General features: G+C 41.3%; 1 protein-coding gene across 1 annotated transcript; it reads left to right on the top strand.

Annotated features, from left to right (window-relative positions):
• The first annotated feature begins 22,181 nt into the window (after nt 1-22,181).
• On the top strand, nt 22,182-24,461 carry LOC149905836 (putative serine hydrolase). Its single transcript, XM_090105464.1, has 3 exons — nt 22,182-22,694; nt 23,200-23,416; nt 23,500-24,461. Exons 1-3 carry the CDS (start codon nt 22,566-22,568, stop codon nt 24,180-24,182), a joined length of 1,029 nt encoding a protein of 342 aa, XP_089961590.1. The 5' UTR covers nt 22,182-22,565; the 3' UTR covers nt 24,183-24,461.
• Nucleotides 24,462-24,970: the final 509 nt, after the last annotated feature.

Genomic DNA, 24,970 nt, shown 5'->3' with positions numbered 1-24,970 from the left:
TTTAGCCCTTATATTCCATGCGTAAGTCGGATACCATTCCAAAATATCAAACATGCTGAACGTTAATAATCAAGTTTTCACTTCTGCCGGCACTCCCGGAGTGCAACCCGTCTTTTTTTTAAACTATTATTTATTTTCTACTTTTTAGTTTGGATTATTTATAATAGCGTGTTTTTTTTTAATTTTAAACTATTGCACGACTCATGATGCGAAGCATCAGAGAGTGCTTTACGATCGAAAAATTTTTTTCGCCTTATTTTGGCAACTATTTTTAGTATTATAGCCTTGTTAGTTAAAGGAATCAAGATATTTTGCATACTATTGTCGAGATAATTTAACGGAGATTAATTCTATACTTGCTAAAAATTAATTTAGTGCAATAGAAACGGAAAAAAATATCAAAATAGGTCAAAAAATTTTCCTGTCCGTCATGTATAAAACTCCGGAAACACTGTAAGTTATGAAAAAATCAATTATTTGAGTTAGATTTTTTTAAAGTGAAACTTTTATTACATCGTCTCAAACTTTTTGGTCTGTGTAGCGCATGTCGCGTGACGGTCGGCTGCTGAGTAGGTATAAAGCAGTGTTCGGAACCGTACGATAATTATCGTACAAATACGATAATTTTGTGCCTAAGTTTCACTTTTACCGTGGTTTCATAAAACCACACATTTTTGTGTCTTACGACTCAACAAATTATTTATATTCTTTACTAGCTGTGCCCACGACTTCGTCCGCGTGGAATAGTGACTGTATAGTAGTTACTACTTAACTTTTATTGAGTAAACACGTACTACCATAAATAATTATTAAAAGAACTGTTAGTAAAATTTATTACTAAACTGAGCTAAAAAGTAAAAAAGAAATGCTTAATTAACTAATTATTTACGTAAAATTTCTTTTAAATTATGTCATATTATTTTGTAGGCACCAGGGGCGAGGGGAGCAAATTTGTTTTCCTTCCTTTCTTGTATGGATGTTTTTAACAATGTATCGTGCAGCAACTGAGCGCCGAGGCAAACGTCAAAACGCAAAGGAATAGAATCCGCTATCGATACTAATTGACGTAAGCGTATGATGTTTTGCTAAGGATTTGTTCACCCTACCAACGACGACGACGTCCACGAACAAAATTTTCATCCAGTCGCAATTTAATAAAATTGTGCAAAACACAATTAAAAATAAAATATTAAAACTTCCCGTCGTTCTGATGTCGTCTGATTGTCTTAGACATACATCTTATATGCTTAGATATAGTTGACAATAAGTTGTTGCATTGCATTTAATCCAATATTCGTTTAGAATTGCATTTAATCCAGTATTCGTTGAGAATTTTCGTTAGTTTGAACGTTGTCAATTTTGCTACTGATTTAAAAGTGAACATGGATTGTGAAATAGTTTCACTTGAAGTAAATCTTGGACCTTGCCATCATCATGTGGTTCATATGCCGGGAGATGGTTCCTGCCTCTTTCATTCCTTGACATATTTAATGTGTGAAGAAATAGACTTTGAAGTGGCGTTGCAAGTCAGGACTTCTATTGTTGTGACGACAATGGGGAAACCTATCATGATTCCGATTGTTAAGAAAAAAATAAAAAAAAATTTTGTTACAAACAACTTACAAAAAGAAATGAAATCCCACCAAAAACATTTTCATGTAAAATGTTGCCAAGACGAGCCCATATGACTCGCACTGTCAAAAAGTTATCAGATTTCATGTAGAGCCAAGCTTCTAACACTACACGCCCTAACTCTACAAGGCCTAACTTCACAAACTCTACACCTTAGTCAAAATATGTGGCTTGGCCGTTCGTTACTACAAGAACTATTGTATAACACAAAAGTTATGAACAGTGAATTAATTTTTCACCTTACGCCGATGTGAATGTAGCGAAATGGCCAAGCCACATATTTTGACTAAGGTGTAGAGTTTGTGAAGTTAGGCCTTGTAGAGTTAGGGCGTGTAGTGTTAGAAGCTTGTAGTCCGGGATACATCGCCCATTTTTGCAAGTGATTACTATCAAGCTAATTTTTCGTGAGTAGCTTTATTTTGATGAGATGCCCAATAATTTCATGTACGAAACTCTCGATTGTGGTAGCTACCAGAGGAAACAAGGATAAAATATTTTGATTTGATGGTTCTCAAATATTAATTACTAACTGAATGTTTTTTTTTGTTCAATCTCAAGATAATTATCTAAATTATTCGAAAAAATATTTGTCCTACAAAATCTATGGTTTGATCAAAGAGTCCCCCTTTCCAATGTGTATCGATAACGAAGTCATCATAAATTATTACTAACCAGCTGATTTTTTTATTCTCACTTATTTAATACTTATATAATTCAACAGACATATTGTCCTACAAATTGCGTAATAAATATTTGAGAACCGTCAAATCAAAAAATTTTATCCTTGTTACCTCTGTAAGCTACCAAAATCGAGAGTTTCGTACATGAAATTATTGGGCATCTCATCAAAATAAAGCTACTCCCGAAAAATTAGCTTGATAGTAATCACTTGCAAAAATGGGCGATGTATCCCGGACTATTGGCTCTACGTGAGATCTGATAACTTTTTGACAGTGCGAGTCATATGGGCTCGTCTTGACAACATTTTACATGAAAATGTTTTTGGTGGGATTAGTTTATCAATTTAACTTTTGTTAATATTATGCGCCACAAATACACTTTAACACCAAAAAAGTACAAATAATAAAAAGTAAAAAAACTAAAACCTAACTACGACAAAAAACGACGCTGAAAAAGTATAAAACAAGATTTTCAGAATACTGAACTGAACAAAGTTGCTAATGTAGTTGCAAGTAAATGGACACAGTAGACTCTACCAAGATGACTTCGTTGTAAATTGACAATAATGTCATACAATACTATTCTGAAGTATGCAATATTCCACTATGTAGAGATAAATTTTCATGTTTGGAAAGGCGTAGTCACACGTTACATATACCTATCTACCGTAGCACTTTGACAACGTGTGACTGCGGTTTTCCCGCAATTTTTAAATCTGTAATATCTTCGAAAATATTCACTTAAATCATTCGATGTTAAGGGCCATATAGATCTATATTAAATGAACAATGTATTCAAGGTATTTAATTGGTTAAGGATTAATGCTGTATTGGTTAAAATCGCTTCGAAAATTAGCCATTATTTGTCGTAAAAAGTAAATGACTTAAAAGTTATTGTGGGTTATCCATAAGAGATAGACATATACCATCACGGACTTTTCTGTAGACCTTTTCAATGTGTACAATACTTAGTACATTATTTTGATAAAACTCGTAGGGTTCAGCCTGCGTTTGCAATGTAAGCGGAAAAAATGAAATTATTTACGACATCACATTAGAAACCTCATAAATAACAGTACTTTTCCACAATTTAATGGATGTTATTATACATATAAACCTTCCTCTTGAATCACTCTATCTATTATAAAAAACCGCATCAAAATCCGTTGCGTAGTTTCAAAGATTTAAGCGTACAAAGGGACATAGGGACATAGGGACAGAGAAAGCGACTTTGTTTTATACTAACTACTAGCGACCCGCCCCGGCTTCGCACGGGTGCAATGCTTATGCTGATACTAAATACACTACAGAAAAACTGTGAACGTTGTATAAAAACATAGCGGCCCGCTCCGGCTTCGCACGGGTATATAGCCTAGCGGCCGGCCGGTACCGCCGCAAACGCTACGTCCCGCAATTTTTAAATCTGTAATATCTTCGAAAATATTCACTTAAATCATACGGTGTAAAGGGCCATATAGATCTATATTAAATGAACAATGTATTCAAGGTATTTAATTGGTTAATGATTAATGCTGTATTGGTTAAAATCGCTTCGAAAATTAGCCATTATTTGTCGTTAAAAGTAAATGACAAAAAAAAGTTATTGTGGGTTATCCATAAGAGATAGACATATACCATCGCGGACTTTTCTGTAGACCTTTTCAATGTGTATAATACTTAGTACATTATTTTGATAAAAATCGTAGGGTTCAGCCTGCGTTTGCAATGTAAGCGGAAACAATGTAATTTTTTACGACATCACATTAGAAACCTCAAAAATAACAGTACTTCTCCACTATTTAATGGATGTTATTATACATATAAACCTTCCTCTTGAATCACTCTATCTATTAAAAAAAACCGCATCAAAATCCGTTGCGTAGTTTCAAAGATTTAAGCGTACAAAGGGACATAGGGAAATAGGGACATAGGGACAGAGAAAGCGACTTTGTTTCATACTATGTAGTGATGTAGTGATTAATTGTCCTCGAATTTTTTTTCTTTCCGAGTACCAGTATGTATGACGGGAAATTTTTATATTTTATTTTGAACCAATATTATCTGGAGGACAATTTTGGTCGTAGTCGTCGTCGTCGTTGGTAGTGTGACCGAACCATTACTAAAATATCATCAGCCGTACAAATAAAAACTTGCTTATTCAAACCTTATGCAATGAATAGATATGATTAGAATAAATAAAGAATAAGGATGTCATAATTTCTTACAAATAAATTTGGAATAACGTCGATGTAACTATGCTCACGCTATGCAATAGGCGCGAAGCGGCAACGTAGCAATTCATTCACAAAATTATGAAAAACATTGAAATTGTCTACGGTTAAGCCTTGGTGCTGTCATTTTGAGTTTTGACGCTCGTTTGACTTCGTCGAATTTGTTGTGAAGTTTCATCATACGATGTTCTGCTTATTTTTTTTTTTTTTAAATATTAATTGTAAATAATTTAAATATGTCATTAAATATGCAAGCAAATGAAAGAGAACGCTATCCAATATCTGGAGAACAGAAGATAAACCCACCTTGAGATAGAGAGTTACACAATTATATACAGGGTGTAATCGTTAAGTGTGCACAGGTGATTATTCCGTTACTATTATAGATATCAAAAAACTTTAAACTGATATCGAAAGTACTTTACCTAATGAGTAAAATGGCCATAATACATTTTTGAAAATAATACGAGAAACATCTAAAAAATTAACTTTAAACCCTCCCATACATTTAGTATGAGATATGAATATCCCATGTACATGGGTTGATCCAAAAGTAATGATAATCAATATTAAACAACGTCATTACAGTTAAAATAATTATGTATTTCTCTAGATAGTCTTCTAACTAGATAATATACTTCGATATTTTTTTTCCTAAATTTAAAAAAAACTTTGACTTCATCTACAAAAACCCCTCAAAAGCGGCCATCACTTCGCTGTCGTCTTAAAATTTCTTGCCTCGACGGTGTTTCTTGTGCCGAGGAAAGAGATAGAAATAACTAGGGGCTAGATCTTACAAACAGGGTGGGTGTTCAAGCATTTTCAATGCCGATTTTTGAATGGCAGCCATCGCAACTGACGCTTTGTGATCTGGTGCGTTGTAAACCAACATTCAAGCCCGCAGTTTGCCATGTCTCTTTTTCTTACTAACCTACCCGCAATCTTTTAATTTGGTCTGTGTAGTAAGAGCCCAAGATAGTGGCTACCTTCTTAAAATATTCCACATAATTATTCCTTCAGCGTTCCAAAAAACTACGGCTTTAATCTATCCCACTAATTTTCACTTTAAATTTCTTCACCGTCACTTTGGAAGCTCGCATCTAGGCCATTGATTGTTTCTTGATTTCAGCATAAACATGGCGAACCCAGGTAACGCCCATGGTCACAAATCGTGACAAAAATTATCCTAATCTCATTAAAAATTTAGAAATTCACCCTCTAAATGTCGAATCGTTGTTTCTTCTTTTCGTCGGGAAACATTCTGACACTCACGGTTCACATTCAAATTAATGTAAATACTTGGAAACGTGGCCTGTTGATATGATTTTTTTTTGTGATAACTTAGTGATTACATGAGCAAGCAAAAAACATTTATTTTATATTTTTATGTGCACAGGAAATACCCAATTATCATTACTTTTGGATCAACCTATACATTTAATATGAAAGATTTTGGCTTTTTCTTTATTTTTTTGGTTTTCTGCTTTAATAACTTCGCAAATTTGGAGGGAAGTTCATTTAGAAACTGTAAATAGACCTCCTCACACAACTGCACAATAAGGACGTCACTTCGAAAATCTGCTATGAATACAAAATGTATGGGAAATAAATTGTATGGGAGCGTTTAATGTAACATTTTTGGTTATTTCTCGTTTTATTTTTAAAAAATTTATTATAGCCATTTTACTCGTTAGGTTAAGTACTTTCGATATCAGTTTAAAGTTTTTTGATATCTGCAATAGTTACGGAATAATCGCTTGTGCACACTTAACGATTACACCCTGTATATATTACAAAACATACAACTCCAGGCTTAGAAGATTTATATTTTCAACGAAAGTTTATATTATTGTGATAAGTTAAGAAATAAGTTTTATGTATGTATGGTTTGGCGCATGCCGTAAATAAATAAATCATTATAAATATCAAAAGGGTTTTTCATAATTTCATATGTTTTGACATTTCATACAAAATTTTCCATTTCAATACTTAATGAAATTATTAATTTGCTCAACTTTTTCTACTTCTCGTACTTATTACTCTCATTGCTATTATCTCAAATTAAGATTGAAAATTGCTTCTAAAACTTGTAAAACACAGCACAATGTACTAAAAGATAGGTTATAACTCGGTTATGCTGACATAACCGAGTTATAACCTATCTTTTAGTACATTGTACTAGGGTGTACACTTATACTAGGGTGGTAGGCGGAATAAGGACGAAATAGCATTAGTATGAATACTTATTACGAAGTTATACTATCTATCGATATGATAGGTTTCATTTATTACGTGTTTATTTGTATGATTTTTCCTTATTCTTAGTTTATTCTTTTCATAAAATGTTATAACTCGTTTATTTGTACGGCTGCATGAGTTTATGTCAAAAATTAGCGATAGTAGTTTCTATTCTTTAACGTTATTCTATTCTCTGGCATTAGTCTTGGCCTGCTGATCAGCTTAATCGATACTCAGTTTTTATCAAATCCAGCACCAAATCCAAATCAGATCTTTCCTGTCTACTACGACGCACGTAGTAACTAAACCGTTTAGACCGTGCGATAAAAATTAAATAAAAAACACCCAAGTCCCAACGCAGCGAATAAAAGTGCATAGAAAAAGGAATAAATAATTTCACAAACTTCCCGAATAATATTATAAAGAGGAAAGGTTTGTAATTATGTATGTATGACGTATGGTTTTCACGCATAAACTACTGGACCGATTTCAAAAATTCTTTCACCATTAGAAAGCTGCATCTTCACTGAGCAACATAGGCTAGGTTTTATCCCGGAAATTCCACGGGAACGGGAACTATGCGGGTTTTTCTTTGAAAACGCGGGCGTGGCCGCAGGCGGAAAGCTAGTTTTAAATATTTATGTTATGGACCAGGTGATTAATGCGGACATTATTTATAATATTATTATAGTTTATTACATAAATATATTGTAGTTTGTGTAGTGTATAATACAAGTATATTTATATAACTATGTGGTATCTATGTACAGTATATGTAGTTTATGTAGTATGTAGGCATTTTTTAATATATTCGTTCTTTTATTTCTTTTTTGCGCTATCCTTATTCTTCTCACATTTCCTTTCCTACCAGGTTGCCTGGCAGAGATTGCTGTGTAGCAATAAGGCCGCCTATTGTGCAAAAATTTTGTACCTCACTAATTTGTACCACATTTCCTATATTGTTTTGTACAATGAAGTGTTATAAATAAATAAATATAAATAATGTCTAGCTTTATTGGGCTAAGTGATTAATTACTATCTTAACTTCATTATTTATCACATTGCACGGTCATTATTATAATGCTACATGACAATTGGGCAATTTGATAATAAAGCTTGAAAAGTTGTCGCAAAGCCAAAAAGTTGTGTACCTACCTCAAAATGCCATCACAGTGGCAGTTGTTCTAATAAGGGCCGGCGCCCACTGCCGGCACGGCGTGGCATGGCAGGGCAGAGGATTTTATTACTAACTAGCGGTCCGCCCCGGCTTCGCCCGTGGTACATGTTAACGTTTTCTCTACATAAAAACCATCCTCGTACTTCAAGGAATATAATAAAAAAAGAATTATCGAAATCGGTTCAGCCGTTCTCGAGTTGTTCGTTGTTCGTTGTTCGTTGTTCGTTGTTCGTGTTCGTGTTCGTGTTCGTGTTCGTGTTCGTGTTTGTGTGTTCGTGTTCGTGTTCGTGTTCGTGTTCGTGTTCGTGTTCGTGTTCGTGTTCGTGTTCGAAGAAGTCGTCATCGAGTTTTGTGTATGTTCATTGTTCACATTCACATTGATCGTTGTTCGATGTTCGTGTTCGTTGTTCGTTGTTCGTTGTTCGTTGTTCGTTGTTCGTTGTTCGTTGTTCGTTGTTCGTTGTTCGTTGTTCGTTGTTCGTTGTTCGTTGTTCGTTGTTCGTTGTTCGTGTTCGTGTTCGTGTTCGTGTTCGTGTTCGTGTTCGTGTTCGTGTTCGTGTTCGTGGTCGTGTTCGTGTTCGTGTTCATGTTCGAAGAAGTCGTCATCGAGTTTTGTGTATGTTCACATTCACATTCACATTCACATTCACATTGATCGTTGTTCGTTGTTCGTTGTTCGTTGTTCGTTGTTCGCTGTTCGCTGTTCGCTGTTCGCTGTTCGCTGTTCGCTGTTCGCTGTTCGCTGTTCGCTGTTCGTGTTCGTTGTTCGTTGTTCGTTGTTCGTTGTTCGTTGTTCGCTGTTCGCTGTTCGCTGTTCGCTGTTCGCTGTTCGCTGTTCGCTGTTCGCTGTTCGCTGTTCGCTGTTCGCTGTTCGCTGTTCGCTGTTCGCTGTTCGCTGTTCGCTGTTCGCTGTTCGCTGTTCGCTGTTCGCTGTTCGCTGTTCGCTGTTCGCTGTTCGCTGTTCGCTGTTCGCTGTTCGTGTTCGTTGTTCGTTGTTCGTTGTTCGTTGTTCGTTGTTCGTTGTTCGTTGTTCGTTGTTCGTTGTTCGTTGTTCGTTGTTCGTTGTTCGTTGTTCGTTGTTCGTTGTTCGTTGTTCGTTGTTCGTTGTTCGTGTTCGTGTTCGTGTTCGTGTTCGTGTTCGTGTTCGTGTTCGTGTTCGTGTTCGTGTTCGTGTTCGTGTTCGTGTTCGTGTTCGTGTTCGTGGTCGTGTTCGTGTTCATGTTCGAAGAAGTCGTCATCGAGTTTTGTGTATGTTCACATTCACATTCACATTCACATTGATCGTTGTTCGTTGATCGTTGTTCGTTGTTCGTTGTTCGCTGTTCGCTGTTCGCTGTTCGCTGTTCGCTGTTCGCTGTTCGCTGTTCGCTGTTCGCTGTTCGCTGTTCGCTGTTCGCTGTTCGCTGTTCGCTGTTCGCTGTTCGCTGTTCGCTGTTCGCTGTTCGCTGTTCGCTGTTCGCTGTTCGCTGTTCGCTGTTCGCTGTTCGCTGTTCGCTGTTCGCTGTTCGCTGTTCGCTGTTCGCTGTTCGCTGTTCGCTGTTCGCTGTTCGCTGTTCGCTGTTCGCTGTTCGCTGTTCGCTGTTCGTGTTCGTGTTCGTGTTCGTGTTCGTGTTCGTGTTCGTGTTCGTGGTCGTGTTCGTTGTTCGTTGTTCGTTGTTCGTTGTTCGTTGTTCGTTGTTCGTTGTTCGTTGTTCGTTGTTCGTTGTTCGTTGTTCGTTGTTCGTTGTTCGTTGTTCGTTGTTCGTTGTTCGTTGTTCGTTGTTCGTTGTTCGTTGTTCGTTGTTCGTTGTTCGTTGTTCGTGTTCGTGGTCGTGTTCGTGTTCGTGTTTGTGTTCGTGTTCGTGTTCGTGTTCGTGTTCGTGTTCGTGGTCGTGTTCGTGTTCGTGTTCATGTTCGAAGAAGTCGTCATCGAGTTTTGTGTATGTTCACATTCACATTCACATTCACATTCACATTGATCGTTGTTCGTTGTTCGTTGTTCGTTGTTCGTTGTTCGCTGTTCGCTGTTCGTGTTCGTTGTTCGCTGTTCGCTGTTCGCTGTTCGCTGTTCGCTGTTCGCTGTTCGCTGTTCGCTGTTCGCTGTTCGCTGTTCGCTGTTCGCTGTTCGCTGTTCGCTGTTCGCTGTTCGCTGTTCGCTGTTCGCTGTTCGCTGTTCGCTGTTCGCTGTTCGCTGTTCGCTGTTCGCTGTTCGCTGTTCGCTGTTCGCTGTTCGCTGTTCGCTGTTCGCTGTTCGCTGTTCGCTGTTCGCTGTTCGCTGTTCGCTGTTCGCTGTTCGCTGTTCGCTGTTCGCTGTTCGCTGTTCGCTGTTCGCTGTTCGCTGTTCGCTGTTCGCTGTTCGCTGTTCGCTGTTCGCTGTTCGTGTTCGTTGTTCGATGTTCGATGTTCGTTGTTCGTTGTTCGTTGTTCGTTGTTCGTTGTTCGTTGTTCGTTGTTCGTTGTTCGTTGTTCGTTGTTCGTTGTTCGTTGTTCGTTGTTCGCTGTTCGCTGTTCGCTGTTCGCTGTTCGCTGTTCGCTGTTCGCTGTTCGCTGTTCGCTGTTCGCTGTTCGCTGTTCGCTGTTCGCTGTTCGCTGTTCGCTGTTCGCTGTTCGCTGTTCGCTGTTCGCTGTTCGCTGTTCGTTGTTCGTGTTCGTGTTCGTTGTTCGTTGTTCGTGTTCGTGTTCGTGTTCGTGTTCGTGTTCGTGTTCGTGTTCGCTGTTCGTTGTTCGTTGTTCGTTGTTCGTTGTTCGTTGTTCGATGTTCGATGTTCGATGTTCGTTGTTCGTTGTTCGATGTTCGATGTTCGATGTTCGATGTTCGATGTTCGTTGTTCGTTGTTCGTTGTTCGATGTCCGTTGTTCGTTGTTCGTTGTTCGTTGTTCGGTGTTCGTGTTCGTGTGCGTGTTCGTGTTCGTTGTTCGTTGTTCGTTGTTCGTTGTTCGTTGTTCGTTGTTCGATGTTCGATGTTCGTTGTTCGTTGTTCGTTGTTCGTTGTTCGTTGTTCGTTGTTCGTTGTTCGTTGTTCGTTGTTCGTTGTTCGTTGTTCTTTGTTCGTTGTTCGTGTTCGTTGTTCGTTGTTCGTTGTTCGTTGTTCGTTGTTCGTTGTTCGTTGTTGGTTGTTCGTTGTTGGTTGTTCGTTGTTCGTTGTTCACTGTTCGCTGTTCGCTGTTCGTTGTTCGTGTTCGTTGTTCGATGTTCGATGTTCGTGTTCGATGTTCGATTTCGTTGTTCGTTGTTCGTTGTTCGTTGTTCGTTGTTCGTGTTCGTGTTCGTGTTCGTGTTCGTGTTCGTGTTCGCTGTTCGTTGTTCGTTGTTCGTTGTTCGTTGTTCGATGTTCGATGTTCGATGTTCGATGTTCGTTGTTCGATGTTCGATGTTCGATGTTCGATGTTCGTTGTTCGTTGTTCGCTGTTCGCTGTTCGCTGTTCGCTGTTCGCTGTTTGCTGTTCGTTGTTCGTTGTTCGTGTTCGTGTTCGTTGTTCGCTGTTCGCTGTTCGCTGTTTGCTGTTCGTTGTTCGTGTTCGTGTTCGTTGTTCGATGTTCGATGTTCGTTTTCGTTGTTCGTTGTTCGATGTTCGTTGTTCGTGTTCGTTGTTCGTTGTTCGATGTTCGATGTTCGATGTTCGATGTTCAATTTTCGATGTTCGATGTTCGATGTTCGATGTTCCTTGTTCGATGTTCGATGTTCGATGTTCGTTGTTCGTTATTCGATGTTCGATGTTCGATGTTCGATGTTCTATGTTCGATGTTCGATGTTCGATGTTCGTTGTTCGTTGTTCGTTGTTCGTTGTTCGTTGTTCGTTGTTCGTTGTTCGTTGTTCGTTGTTCGTTGTTCGTTGTTCGATGTTCGATGTTCGTTGTTCGTGTTTCGTTGTTCGTTGTTCGATGTTCGATGTTCGATGTTCGATGTTCGATGTTCGATGTTCGATGTTCGATGTTCGATGTTCGCTGTTCGCTGTTCGCTGTTCGCTGTTCGCTGTTCGCTGTTCGCTGTTCGCTGTTCGCTAATAATATTATAAAGAGGAAAGGTTTGTAATTATGTATGTATGACGTATGGTTTTCACGCATAAACTACTGGACCGATTTCAAAAATTCTTTCACCATTAGAAAGCTGCATCTTCACTGAGCAACATAGGCTAGGTTTTATCCCGGAAATTCCACGGGAACGGGAACTATGCGGGTTTTTCTTTGAAAACGCGGGCGTGGCCGCAGGCGGAAAGCTAGTTTTAAATATTTATGTTATGGACCAGGTGATTAATGCGGACATTATTTATAATATTATTATAGTTTATTACATAAATATATTGTAGTTTGTGTAGTGTATAATACAAGTATATTTATATAACTATGTGGTATCTATGTACAGTATATGTAGTTTATGTAGTATGTAGGCATTTTTTAATATATTCGTTCTTTTATTTCTTTTTTGCGCTATCCTTATTCTTCTCACATTTCCTTTCCTACCAGGTTGCCTGGCAGAGATTGCTGTGTAGCAATAAGGCCGCCTATTGTGCAAAAATTTTGTACCTCACTAATTTGTACCACATTTCCTATATTGTTTTGTACAATGAAGTGTTATAAATAAATAAATATAAATAATGTCTAGCTTTATTGGGCTAAGTGATTAATTACTATCTTAACTTCATTATTTATCACATTGCACGGTCATTATTATAATGCTACATGACAATTGGGCAATTTGATAATAAAGCTTGAAAAGTTGTCGCAAAGCCAAAAAGTTGTGTACCTACCTCAAAATGCCATCACAGTGGCAGTTGTTCTAATAAGGGCCGGCGCCCACTGCCGGCACGGCGTGGCATGGCAGGGCAGAGGATTTTATTACTAACTAGCGGTCCGCCCCGGCTTCGCCCGTGGTACATGTTAACGTTTTCTCTACATAAAAACCATCCTCGTACTTCAAGGAATATAATAAAAAAAGAATTATCGAAATCGGTTCAGCCGTTCTCGAGTTGTTCGTTGTTCGTTGTTCGTTGTTCGTTGTTCGTTGTTCGTTGTTCGTGTTCGTGTTCGTGTTCGTGTTCGTGTTCGTGTTCGTGTTTGTGTGTTCGTGTTCGTGTTCGTGTTCGTGTTCGTGTTCGTGTTCGTGTTCGTGTTCGTGTTCGTGGTCGTGTTCGTGTTCGTGTTCATGTTCGAAGAAGTCGTCATCGAGTTTTGTGTACGTTCACATTCACATTCACATTCACATTCACATTGATCGTTGTTCGTTGTTCGTTGTTCGTTGTTCGCTGTTCGCTGTTCGCTGTTCGCTGTTCGCTGTTCGCTGTTCGCTGTTCGCTGTTCGTGTTCGTTGTTCGTTGTTCGTTGTTCGTTGTTCGCTGTTCGCTGTTCGCTGTTCGCTGTTCGCTGTTCGCTGTTCGCTGTTCGCTGTTCGCTGTTCGCTGTTCGCTGTTCGCTGTTCGCTGTTCGCTGTTCGCTGTTCGCTGTTCGCTGTTCGCTGTTCGCTGTTCGCTGTTCGCTGTTCGCTGTTCGCTGTTCGCTGTTCGCTGTTCGCTGTTCGCTGTTCGCTGTTCGCTGTTCGCTGTTCGCTGTTCGCTGTTCGCTGTTCGCTGTTCGCTGTTCGCTGTTCGCTGTTCGCTGTTCGCTGTTCGCTGTTCGCTGTTCGCTGTTCGCTGTTCGCTGTTCGCTGTTCGCTGTTCGCTGTTCGCTGTTCGCTGTTCGTTGTTCGTTGTTCGTTGTTCGCTGTTCGCTGTTCGCTGTTCGCTGTTCGTTGTTCGTTGTTCGTTGTTCGTTGTTCGTTGTTCGTTGTTCGTTGTTCGTGTTCGTGTTCGTGTTCGTGTTCGTGTTCGTGTTCGTGTTCGTGTTCGTGTTCGTGGTCGTGTTCGTGTTCGTGTTCATGTTCGAAGAAGTCGTCATCGAGTTTTGTGTATGTTCACATTCACATTCACATTCACATTCACATTGATCGTTGTTCGTTGTTCGTTGTTCGTTGTTCGCTGTTCGCTGTTCGCTGTTCGTGTTCGTGTTCGTGTTCGTGTTCGTGTTCGTGGTCGTGTTCGTGTTCGTGTTCATGTTCGAGAAGTCGTCATCGAGTTTTGTGTATGTTCACATTCACATTCACATTCACATTCACATTGATCGTTGTTCGTTGTTCGTTGTTCGTTGTTCGTTGTTCGCTGTTCGCTGTTCGCTGTTCGCTGTTCGCTGTTCGCTGTTCGCTGTTCGCTGTTCGCTGTTCGCTGTTCGTGTTCGTTGTTCGTTGTTCGCTGTTCGCTGTTCGCTGTTCGCTGTTCGCTGTTCGCTGTTCGCTGTTCGCTGTTCGCTGTTCGCTGTTCGCTGTTCGCTGTTCGCTGTTCGCTGTTCGCTGTTCGCTGTTCGCTGTTCGCTGTTCGCTGTTCGCTGTTCGCTGTTCGCTGTTCGCTGTTCGCTGTTCGCTGTTCGCTGTTCGCTGTTCGCTGTTCGCTGTTCGCTGTTCGCTGTTCGCTGTTCGCTGTTCGCTGTTCGCTGTTCGCTGTTCGCTGTTCGCTGTTCGCTGTTCGTGTTCGTTGTTCGTTGTTCGTTGTTCGTTGTTCGTTGTTCGTTGTTCGATGTTCGTTGTTCGTTGTTCGTTGTTCGTTGTTCGTTGTTCGTTGTTCGTTGTTCGTTGTTCGTTGTTCGTTGTTCGTGTTCGTGTTCGTGTTCGTGTTCGTGTTCGTGTTCGTGTTCGTGTTCGTGTTCGTGTTCGTGTTCGTGTTCGTGTTCGTGTTCGTGTTCGTGTTCGTGGTCGTGTTCGTGTTCATGTTCGAAGAAGTCGTCATCGAGTTTTGTGTATGTTCACATTCACATTCACATTCACATTGATCGTTGTTCGTTGATCGTTGTTCGTTGTTCGTTGTTCGCTGTTCGCTGTTCGCTGTTCGCTGTTCGCTGTTCGCTGTTCGCTGTTCGCTGTTCGCTGTTCGCTGTTCGCTGTTCGCTGTTCGCTGTTCGCTGTTCGCTGTTCGCTGTTCGCTGTTCGCTGTTCGCTGTTCGCTGTTCGCTGTTCGCTGTTCGCTGTTCGCTGTTCGCTGTTCGCTGTTCGCTGTTCGCTGTTCGCTGTTCGCTGTTCGCTGTTCGCTGTTCGCTGTTCGCTGTTCGCTGTTCGCTGTTCGCTGTTCGCTGTTCGCTGTTCGCTGTTCGCTGTTCGCTGTTCGCTGTTCGCTGTTCGCTGTTCGCTGTTCGCTGTTCGCTGTTCGCTGTTCGCTGTTCGCTGTTCGCTGTTCGCTGTTCGTGTTCGTGTTCGTGTTCGTGTTCGTGTTCGTGTTCGTGGTCGTGTTCGTTGTTCGTTGTTCGTTGTTCGTTGTTCGTTGTTCGTTGTTCGTTGTTCGTTGTTCGTTGTTCGTTGTTCGTTGTTCGTTGTTCGTTGTTCGTTGTTCGTTGTTCGTTGTTCGTTGTTCGTTGTTCGTTGTTCGTTGTTCGTTGTTCGTTGTTCGTTGTTCGTTGTTCGTTGTTCGTTGTTCGTGTTCGTGTTCGTGTTCGTGTTCGTGTTCGTGTTCGTGTTCGTGTTCGTGTTCGTGTTCGTGGTCGTGTTCGTGTTCGTGTTCATGTTCGAAGAAGTCGTCATCGAGTTTTGTGTATGTTCACATTCACATTCACATTCACATTCACATTGATCGTTGTTCGTTGTTCGTTGTTCGCTGTTCGCTGTTCGCTGTTCGCTGTTCGCTGTTCGTGTTCGTTGTTCGTTGTTCGTTGTTCGTTGTTCGCTGTTCGCTGTTCGCTGTTCGCTGTTCGCTGTTCGCTGTTCGATGTTCGTTGTTCGTTGTTCGTTGTTCGTTGTTCGTTGTTCGTTGTTCGTTGTTCGTTGTTCGTTGTTCGTTGTTCGTTGTTCGTTGTTCGTTGTTCGCTGTTCGCTGTTCGCTGTTCGCTGTTCGCTGTTCGCTGTTCGCTGTTCGCTGTTCGCTGTTCGCTGTTCGCTGTTCGCTGTTCGCTGTTCGCTGTTCGCTGTTCGCTGTTCGCTGTTCGCTGTTCGCTGTTCGCTGTTCGCTGTTCGCTGTTCGTGTTCGTGTTCGTTGTTCGTTGTTCGTGTTCGTGTTCGTGTTCGTGTTCGTGTTCGTGTTCGTGTTCGCTGTTCGTTGTTCGTTGTTCGTTGTTCGTTGTTCGTTGTTCGATGTTCGATGTTTGATGTTCGTTGTTCGTTGTTCGATGTTCGATGTTCGATGTTCGATGTTCGATGTTCGATGTTCGTTGTTCGTTGTTCGTTGTTCGTTGTTCGATGTCCGTTGTTCGTTGTTCGTTGTTCGTTGTTCGCTGTTCGCTGTTCGCTGTTCGCTGTTCGCTGTTCGCTGTTCGCTGTTCGCTGTTCGCTGTTCTCTGTTCGCTGTTCGCTGTTCGCTGTTCGCTGTTCGCTGTTCGCTGTTCGCTGTTCGCTGTTCGCTGTTCGCTGTTCGCTGTTCGCTGTTCGCTGTTCGCTGTTCGCTGTTCGCTGTTCGCTGTTCGCTGTTCGCTGTTCGCTGTTCGCTGTTCGCTGTTCGCTGTTCGTGTTCGTTGTTCGATGTTCGATGTTCGTTGTTCGTTGTTCGTTGTTCGTTGTTCGTTGTTCGTTGTTCGTTGTTCGTTGTTCGTTGTTCGTTGTTCGTTGTTCGTTGTTCGTTGTTCGTTGTTCGTTGTTCGCTGTTCGCTGTTCGCTGTTCGCTGTTCGCTGTTCGCTGTTCGCTGTTCGCTGTTCGCTGTTCGCTGTTCGCTGTTCGCTGTTCGCTGTTCGCTGTTCGCTGTTCGCTGTTCGCTGTTCGCTGTTCGCTGTTCGCTGTTCGTGTTCGTGTTCGTTGTTCGTTGTTCGTGTTCGTGTTCGTGTTCGTGTTCGTGTTCGTGTTCGTGTTCGCTGTTCGTTGTTCGTTGTTCGTTGTTCGTTGTTCGTTGTTCGATGTTCGATGTTTGATGTTCGTTGTTCGTTGTTCGATGTTCGATGTTCGATGTTCGATGTTCGATGTTCGATGTTCGTTGTTCGTTGTTCGTTGTTCGTTGTTCGATGTCCGTTGTTCGTTGTTCGTTGTTCGTTGTTCGGTGTTCGTGTTCGTGTGCGTGTTCGTGTTCGTTGTTCGTTGTTCGTTGTTCGTTGTTCGTTGTTCGTTGTTCGTTGTTCGATGTTCGATGTTCGATGTTCACTGTTCGCTGTTCGCTGTTCGTTGTTCGTGTTCGTTGTTCGATGTTCGATGTTCGTGTTCGATGTTCGATTTCGTTGTTCGTTGTTCGTTGTTCGTTGTTCGTTGTTCGTGTTCGTGTTCGTGTTCGTGTTCGTGTTCGCTGTTCGTTGTTCGTTGTTCGTTGTTCGTTGTTCGATGTTCGATGTTCGATGTTCGATGTTCGTTGTTCGATGTTCGATGTTCGATGTTCGATGTTCGTTGTTCGTTGTTCGCTGTTCGCTGTTCGCTGTTCGCTGTTCGCTGTTCGCTGTTCGCTGTTCGCTGTTCGCTGTTCGCTGTTCGCTGTTCGCTGTTCGCTGTTCGCTGTTCGCTGTTCGCTGTTCGCTGTTCGCTGTTCGCTGTTCGCTGTTCGCTGTTCGTGTTCGTGTTCGTTGTTCGTTGTTCGTGTTCGTGTTCGTGTTCGTGTTCGTGTTCGTGTTCGTGTTCGCTGTTCGTTGTTCGTTGTTCGTTGTTCGTTGTTCGTTGTTCGATGTTCGATGTTTGATGTTCGTTGTTCGTTGTTCGATGTTCGATGTTCGATGTTCGATGTTCGATGTTCGATGTTCGTTGTTCGTTGTTCGTTGTTCGTTGTTCGATGTCCGTTGTTCGTTGTTCGTTGTTCGTTGTTCGGTGTTCGTGTTGGTGTGCGTGTTCGTGTTCGTTGTTCGTTGTTCGTTGTTCGTTGTTCGTTGTTGGTTGTTCGTTGTTGGTTGTTCGTTGTTCGTTGTTCACTGTTCGCTGTTCGCTGTTCGTTGTTCGTGTTCGTTGTTCGATGTTCGATGTTCGTGTTCGATGTTCGATTTCGTTGTTCGTTGTTCGTTGTTCGTTGTTCGTTGTTCGTGTTCGTGTTCGTGTTCGTGTTCGTGTTCGCTGTTCGTTGTTCGTTGTTCGTTGTTCGTTGTTCGATGTTCGATGTTCGATGTTCGATGTTCGTTGTTCGATGTTCGATGTTCGATGTTCGATGTTCGTTGTTCGTTGTTCGCTGTTCGCTGTTCGCTGTTCGCTGTTCGCTGTTTGCTGTTCGTTGTTCGTTGTTCGTGTTCGTGTTCGTTGTTCGCTGTTCGCTGTTCGCTGTTTGCTGTTCGTTGTTCGTGTTCGTGTTCGTTGTTCGATGTTCGATGTTCGTTTTCGTTGTTCGTTGTTCGATGTTCGATGTTCGTTGTTCGTTGTTCGTTGTTCGTGTTCGTTGTTCGTTGTTCGATGTTCGATGTTCGATGTTCGATGTTCGATGTTCAATTTTCGATGTTCGATGTTCGATGTTCGATGTTCCTTGTTCGATGTTCGATGTTCGATGTTCGTTGTTCGTTATTCGATGTTCGATGTTCGATGTTCGATGTTCTATGTTCGATGTTCGATGTTCGATGTTCGATGTTCGTTGTTCGTTGTTCGTTGTTCGTTGTTCGTTGTTCGTTGTTCGTTGTTCGTTGTTCGTTGTTCGTTGTTCGTTGTTCGATGTTCGATGTTCGTTGTTCGTGTTTCGTTGTTCGTTGTTCGATGTTCGATGTTCGATGTTCGATGTTCGATGTTCGATGTTCGCTGTTCGCTGTTCGCTGTTCGCTGTTCGCTGTTCGCTGTTCGCTGTTCGATGTTCGATGTTCGATGTTCGATGTTCGATGTTCGATGTTCGATGTTCGTTGTTCGTTGTTCGTTGTTCGCTGTTCGCTGTTCGATGTTCGATGTTCGATGTTCGATGTTCGTTGTTCGTTGTTCGTTGTTCGATGTTCGATGTTCGTTGTTCGTTGTTCGCTGTTCGCTGTTCGCTGTTCGCTGTTCGCTGTTCGCTGTTCGCTGTTCGCTGTTCGCTGTTCGCTGTTCGCTGTTCGCTGTTCGCTGTTCGCTGTTCGCTGTTCGCTGTTCGCTGTTCGCTGTTCGCTGTTCGCTGTTCGCTGTTCGCTGTTCGCTGTTCGCTGTTCGCTGTTCGCTGTTCGCTGTTCGCTGTTCGCTGTTCGCTGTTCGCTGTTCGCTGTTCGCTGTTCGCTGTTCGCTGTTCGCTGTTCGCTGTTCGCTGTTCGCTGTTCGCTGTTCGCTGTTCGCTGTTCGCTGTTCGCTGTTCGCTGTTCGCTGTTCGCTGTTCGCTGTTCGCTGTTCGCTGTTCGCTGTTCGCTGTTCGCTGTTCGCTGTTCGCTGTTCGCTGTTCGCTGTTCGCTGTTCGCTGTTCGCTGTTCGCTGTTCGCTGTTCGCTGTTCGTTGTTCGTGTTCGTGTTCGTGTTCGTGTTCGTGTTCGTGTTCGTGTTCGTGTTCGTGTTCGTGTTCGTGGTCGTGTTCGTGTTCGTGTTCATGTTCGAAGAAGTCGTCATCGAGTTTTGTGTATGTTCACATTCACATTCACATTCACATTCACATTGATCGTTGTTCGTTGTTCGTTGTTCGTTGTTCGTTGTTCGTTGTTCGCTGTTCGCTGTTCGCTGTTCGCTGTTCGCTGTTCGCTGTTCGCTGTTCGCTGTTCGCTGTTCGCTGTTCGCTGTTCGCTGTTCGCTGTTCGCTGTTCGCTGTTCGCTGTTCGCTGTTCGCTGTTCGCTGTTCGCTGTTCGCTGTTCGCTGTTCGCTGTTCGCTGTTCGCTGTTCGCTGTTCGCTGTTCGCTGTTCGCTGTTCGCTGTTCGCTGTTCGCTGTTCGCTGATCGCTGTTCGCTGTTCGCTGTTCGCTGTTCGCTGTTCGCTGTTCGCTGTTCGCTGTTCGCTGTTCGCTGTTCGCTGTTCGCTGTTCGCTGTTCGCTGTTCGCTGTTCGCTGTTCGCTGTTCGCTGTTCGCTGTTCGCTGTTCGCTGTTCGCTGTTCGTGTTCGTTGTTCGATGTTCGATGTTCGATGTTCGTTGTTCGTTGTTCGTTGTTCGTTGTTCGTTGTTCGTTGTTCGTTGTTCGTTGTTCGTTGTTCGTTGTTCGTTGTTCGTTGTTCGTTGTTCGCTGTTCGCTGTTCGCTGTTCGCTGTTCGCTGTTCGCTGTTCGCTGTTCGCTGTTCGCTGTTCGCTGTTCGCTGTTCGCTGTTCGCTGTTCGCTGTTCGCTGTTCGCTGTTCGCTGTTCGCTGTTCGCTGTTCGCTGTTCGCTGTTCGCTGTTCGCTGTTCGTGTTCGTGTTCGTTGTTCGTTGTTCGTGTTCGTGTTCGTGTTCGTGTTCGTGTTCGTGTTCGTGTTCGCTGTTCGTTGTTCGTTGTTCGTTGTTCGTTGTTCGTTGTTCGATGTTCGATGTTTGATGTTCGTTGTTCGTTGTTCGATGTTCGATGTTCGATGTTCGATGTTCGATGTTCGATGTTCGTTGTTCGTTGTTCGTTGTTCGTTGTTCGATGTCCGTTGTTCGTTGTTCGTTGTTCGTTGTTCGGTGTTCGTGTTCGTGTGCGTGTTCGTGTTCGTTGTTCGTTGTTCGTTGTTCGTTGTTCGTTGTTCGTTGTTCGATGTTCGATGTTCGATGTTCGTTGTTCGTTGTTCATTGTTCGTTGTTCGTTGTTCGTTGTTCGTTGTTCGTTGTTCGTTGTTCGTTGTTCGTTGTTCTTTGTTCGTTGTTCGTGTTCGTTGTTCGTTGTTCGTTGTTCGTTGTTCGTTGTTGGTTGTTCGTTGTTGGTTGTTCGTTGTTCGTTGTTCACTGTTCGCTGTTCGCTGTTCGTTGTTCGTGTTCGTTGTTCGATGTTCGATGTTCGTGTTCGATGTTCGATTTCGTTGTTCGTTGTTCGTTGTTCGTTGTTCGTTGTTCGTGTTCGTGTTCGTGTTCGTGTTCGTGTTCGCTGTTCGTTGTTCGTTGTTCGTTGTTCGTTGTTCGATGTTCGATGTTCGATGTTCGATGTTCGTTGTTCGATGTTCGATGTTCGATGTTCGATGTTCGTTGTTCGTTGTTCGCTGTTCGCTGTTCGCTGTTCGCTGTTCGCTGTTTGCTGTTCGTTGTTCGTTGTTCGTGTTCGTGTTCGTTGTTCGCTGTTCGCTGTTCGCTGTTTGCTGTTCGTTGTTCGTGTTCGTGTTCGTTGTTCGATGTTCGATGTTCGTTTTCGTTGTTCGTTGTTCGATGTTCGATGTTCGTTGTTCGTTGTTCGTTGTTCGTGTTCGTTGTTCGTTGTTCGATGTTCGATGTTCGATGTTCGATGTTCGATGTTCAATTTTCGATGTTCGATGTTCGATGTTCGATGTTCCTTGTTCGATGTTCGATGTTCGATGTTCGTTGTTCGTTATTCGATGTTCGATGTTCGATGTTCGATGTTCTATGTTCGATGTTCGATGTTCGATGTTCGTTGTTCGTTGTTCGTTGTTCGTTGTTCGTTGTTCGTTGTTCGTTGTTCGTTGTTCGTTGTTCGTTGTTCGTTGTTCGTTGTTCGTTGTTCGATGTTCGATGTTCGTTGTTCGTGTTTCGTTGTTCGTTGTTCGATGTTCGATGTTCGATGTTCGATGTTCGATGTTCGATGTTCGATGTTCGCTGTTCGCTGTTCGCTGTTCGCTGTTCGCTGTTCGCTGTTCGCTGTTCGATGTTCGATGTTCGATGTTCGATGTTCGATGTTTGATGTTCGATGTTCGTTGTTCGTTGTTCGTTGTTCGCTGTTCGCTGTTCGATGTTCGATGTTCGATGTTCGATGTTCGTTGTTCGTTGTTCGTTGTTCGATGTTCGATGTTCGTTGTTCGTTGTTCGTTGTTCGTTGTTCGTTGTTCGATGTTCGTTGTTCGTTGTTCGATGTTCGATGTTCGTTGTTCGTTGTTCGTTGTTCGTTGTTCGTTGTTCGTTGTTCGTTGTTCGTTGTCCGTTGTCCGTTGTCCGTTGTCCGTTGTCCGTTGTCCGTTGTTCGTTGTTCGAGTTCGAGTTCGAGTTCGAGTTCGAGTTCGTGTTCGTGTTCGTGTTCGTGTTCGTGTTCGTGTTCGTGTTCGTGTTCGTGTTCGTGTTCGTGTTCGTGTTCGTGTTCGTGTTCGTGTTCGTGTTCGTGTTCGTGTTCGTGTTCGTGTTCGTGTTCGTGTTCGTGTTCGTGTTCGTGTTATTGGAAATAAAAATTAACATCGAGTCCTACCTTATCGACTGTAGAAAAAAGTTATCGAAAATTTTAATTATTTTCTTACCTTATCGACTATAGATGTCGGTTACAAACAAACATACAAACATACAGTTTATTTACATAGGGATGTTTGGTCGTGAAGATATCACGATTCACGATGCGAAAATGATAAACGATAATACTTTACAGTCATTATCATGTAGATCAAACATCATTCCTACTTTTATGATAAATTAAGTACAAAGTCTATGAAAAATTTTATACAGTAACGATGAATGAAATGAAATTTGTAGATTCTGAGAATGACAAAACTGGCCTTGACTCCTAAGCCTAACGCAAAGTAAAACACGCAGTTACTCGTAGTTTTATTCTGTCTTCACTCACGAATTATACTTATATTTAAAAACAAATCGTGGAGTGTTATTTAATTTCTACAAACAGTCGCGATGAAATAATATTCTCACAAGCGAGACTATTTTTATTTCATTGAATTAGGTCAATAGATCGTATAACCTATAAGGCGTTAAATAGGTTATGATAATAGTGTAAGAATTTTACAATAGGTAATATAAACAATGAATATCTCAACCAAGATGGCGCACCGATTTATGAAACCTATCATTTTGAACTCTAAAATACAAACAATAAGATTTGTTTTAAATTGTTTTGAAAATACAGGATGCAAACAATTGCATACTGCAACGGTGAGTGTTATAATATTATCTAATAATTAGTAGTTAACTATCAACCTAGTTCAAATTAAATATAATATAATTTTCATATAATTTGTATTACCTATAGGTATTTTATTCCTTATACTTATTACCTTTTTTATATTAGGTAGTTATACATATCTAATTAGTAATTACCCACTTATGTTAAGGATTTTGCTATGTTCTTGTATTAAAATATTTTTGATTAATGCTCAATTGCCTTAATAACCACCTACCTAACTGATTTAAAGAAAATTAAAAAATTGTAATTTTTAATATTTTTGTCTGTCTGTCCGTCTGTTTGTTCCGGCTAATCTCAGGAACGGCTGGAACTATTTTGGCGTTACTTTACTGACAGAGCTGTTGTTAAAGGATTAGCTATACCGATATTCCCACAGGAACATTAGAATTAAAAGGAAAAACTCATTCACACGCACGAGTTAAAACGCGGGGCGCAGCGAGCAATAAATAAAATAAATAATCATTGTTATTGTAGACCGTGCCCGTCAAAGAAATTAAAATACCAGTACAATGGGGCCACATAGCTGGGAAAGCGTGGGGAGACGTGGACGGACGCAGACCAATACTGGCCCTGCACGGCTGGCAGGACAACGCCGGCACCTGGGACACACTGGCGCCATTGCTCTACCAGAAAATTCCTATATTAGCAATTGATTTCCCGGGACATGGACTGTCATCGTGGTATCCACGTGGTATAATATACCTAAATTAAATAACTACTTACCTATTGTACTTTTACAGATTATATATTAATCGTAATTTCTATTCATTACAGGTATGCAATACTATCCATGGGACTTTGCACGTTTAATACTAACTATTAGGGATCATTTTCAGTGGGATAAGGTATCACTGCTTTGTCATTCAATGGGATCCATCGCGGGGATGCGTTACGCCTGCGTTTTTCCAGAAGACGTAGATTTTTTTATCGCTATTGACAATATTATCACAGACGATTATGACTTAGACCAAGTGGTTGAAATGTTCCCAAAACTATTTCGTAAAATCCAAATTGCACAATCCAGAACTGATGCTGAGCCGCCTTCTTATACTTTGGAAGAATTAGTAAAGAGATGGCATTACGGGACTAAAAAATCTGTATCCATGGAAAGTGTTCACCATCTTGCGAAGCGAGGAATGAAAGCATCATCGGGTGATCCCAATAAATACTATTTTAATAGAGATGCTCGTTTGAAGCACACCCTATTCATGCCCGAAAATAAAATGTTTGTAGAAACACTTGTAAAGCGATTAAAGTGTCCGACCGCTTATTTTAAAGCTATTAATTCCCCATACGCTTCGGATCCGTTTGCAGTGGAGCTTCGAGAAACTTTAGAAAAGAATAATGAAAACTTTGAATGTCACTTTGTTCCTGGTACACACCATGTTCATTTGAACAACCCTGAATTGGTAGCGCCTATTATGATGAAATTTTTAGAAAAATATAAATTTATATGAACCTACATGTTATTGTTACCTACATGTTTATAGGTAAAATTTATAGAAAAAATTAATTTCAGTATTTATTATTTAATATAAGTTATAGATTTCACTTCCATAGAAGCTTGTATATTTAAACTTTTAATTATGGTACACAATAGGTAAAGGTATGTTGTAATACCACTAATCAATTTCACATGATTTTGTGATCTTAAATATATTGTGATGGATGTATGTGTTGTGTGTATTGATTTATTGTATAAAAAGTTTATAATAAACATAAAAATACTATGTGTGTAATTACTCTTGTTTTTTATTTTCCTAATGAAAAGATATCCAAGCAGCACACATTAAAATCATACAACCAACGGGACTTAGTTGAAGTGTTATTGGTTTACATTTTGTTTACTTATATAATTGTTCTTAAACTTTATAGACTACAGGCCAATGTTGAAAAATTTATGGGTCATTTGAACCACCAGGTGATCTATCTAGAATGATACAAGAGCATAAAATAATAAGCTTTAGCACTATGACGTCACTTGTAAGCTGTCCAACTGAGTGCAGATGAGAATTCGAAAGTACAGGTAGATTTTTTCCCCTTATCTCCATAATTTTTGTACGGCGTTGCGGAATAATGGATTAAAAGAAGTATTGAAATAGTATGACACAGATGCCTTACAAAAATGGTGGTCCACAAAGTTGGAATTTATTTTTATTTTCCGACAATTGCCGGGGTAAATTTGGTCATTTGATTTTGTCACCTGGTGGTTGGCTATGGGCTAGTAGTAATAAGTCTATTATTA

The sequence above is a fragment of the Colias eurytheme genome, chromosome 9, assembly GCF_061535395.1.
Source record: "Colias eurytheme isolate Ceu_HAF_F1 chromosome 9, ilColEury1 Martin Lab GWU primary, whole genome shotgun sequence".
Classification (NCBI taxonomy): Eukaryota; Metazoa; Arthropoda; class Insecta; order Lepidoptera; family Pieridae; genus Colias; species Colias eurytheme.
The sequence above is the reverse complement of the archived record's forward strand: the minus strand, read 5'-3'. Positions and strand labels throughout refer to the sequence as shown.

Coding starts and splice junctions, on each gene's coding strand:
- LOC149905836 (XM_090105464.1), top strand. CDS start 22,566: ATGAATATCTCAACCAAGATGGCGCACCGATTTATGAAACCTATCATT. Junction 22,695..23,199: donor AACAATTGCATACTGCAACG/GTGAGTGTTATA, acceptor TTGTTATTGTAG/ACCGTGCCCGTCAAAGAAAT. Junction 23,417..23,499: donor GTCATCGTGGTATCCACGTG/GTATAATATACC, acceptor TATTCATTACAG/GTATGCAATACTATCCATGG.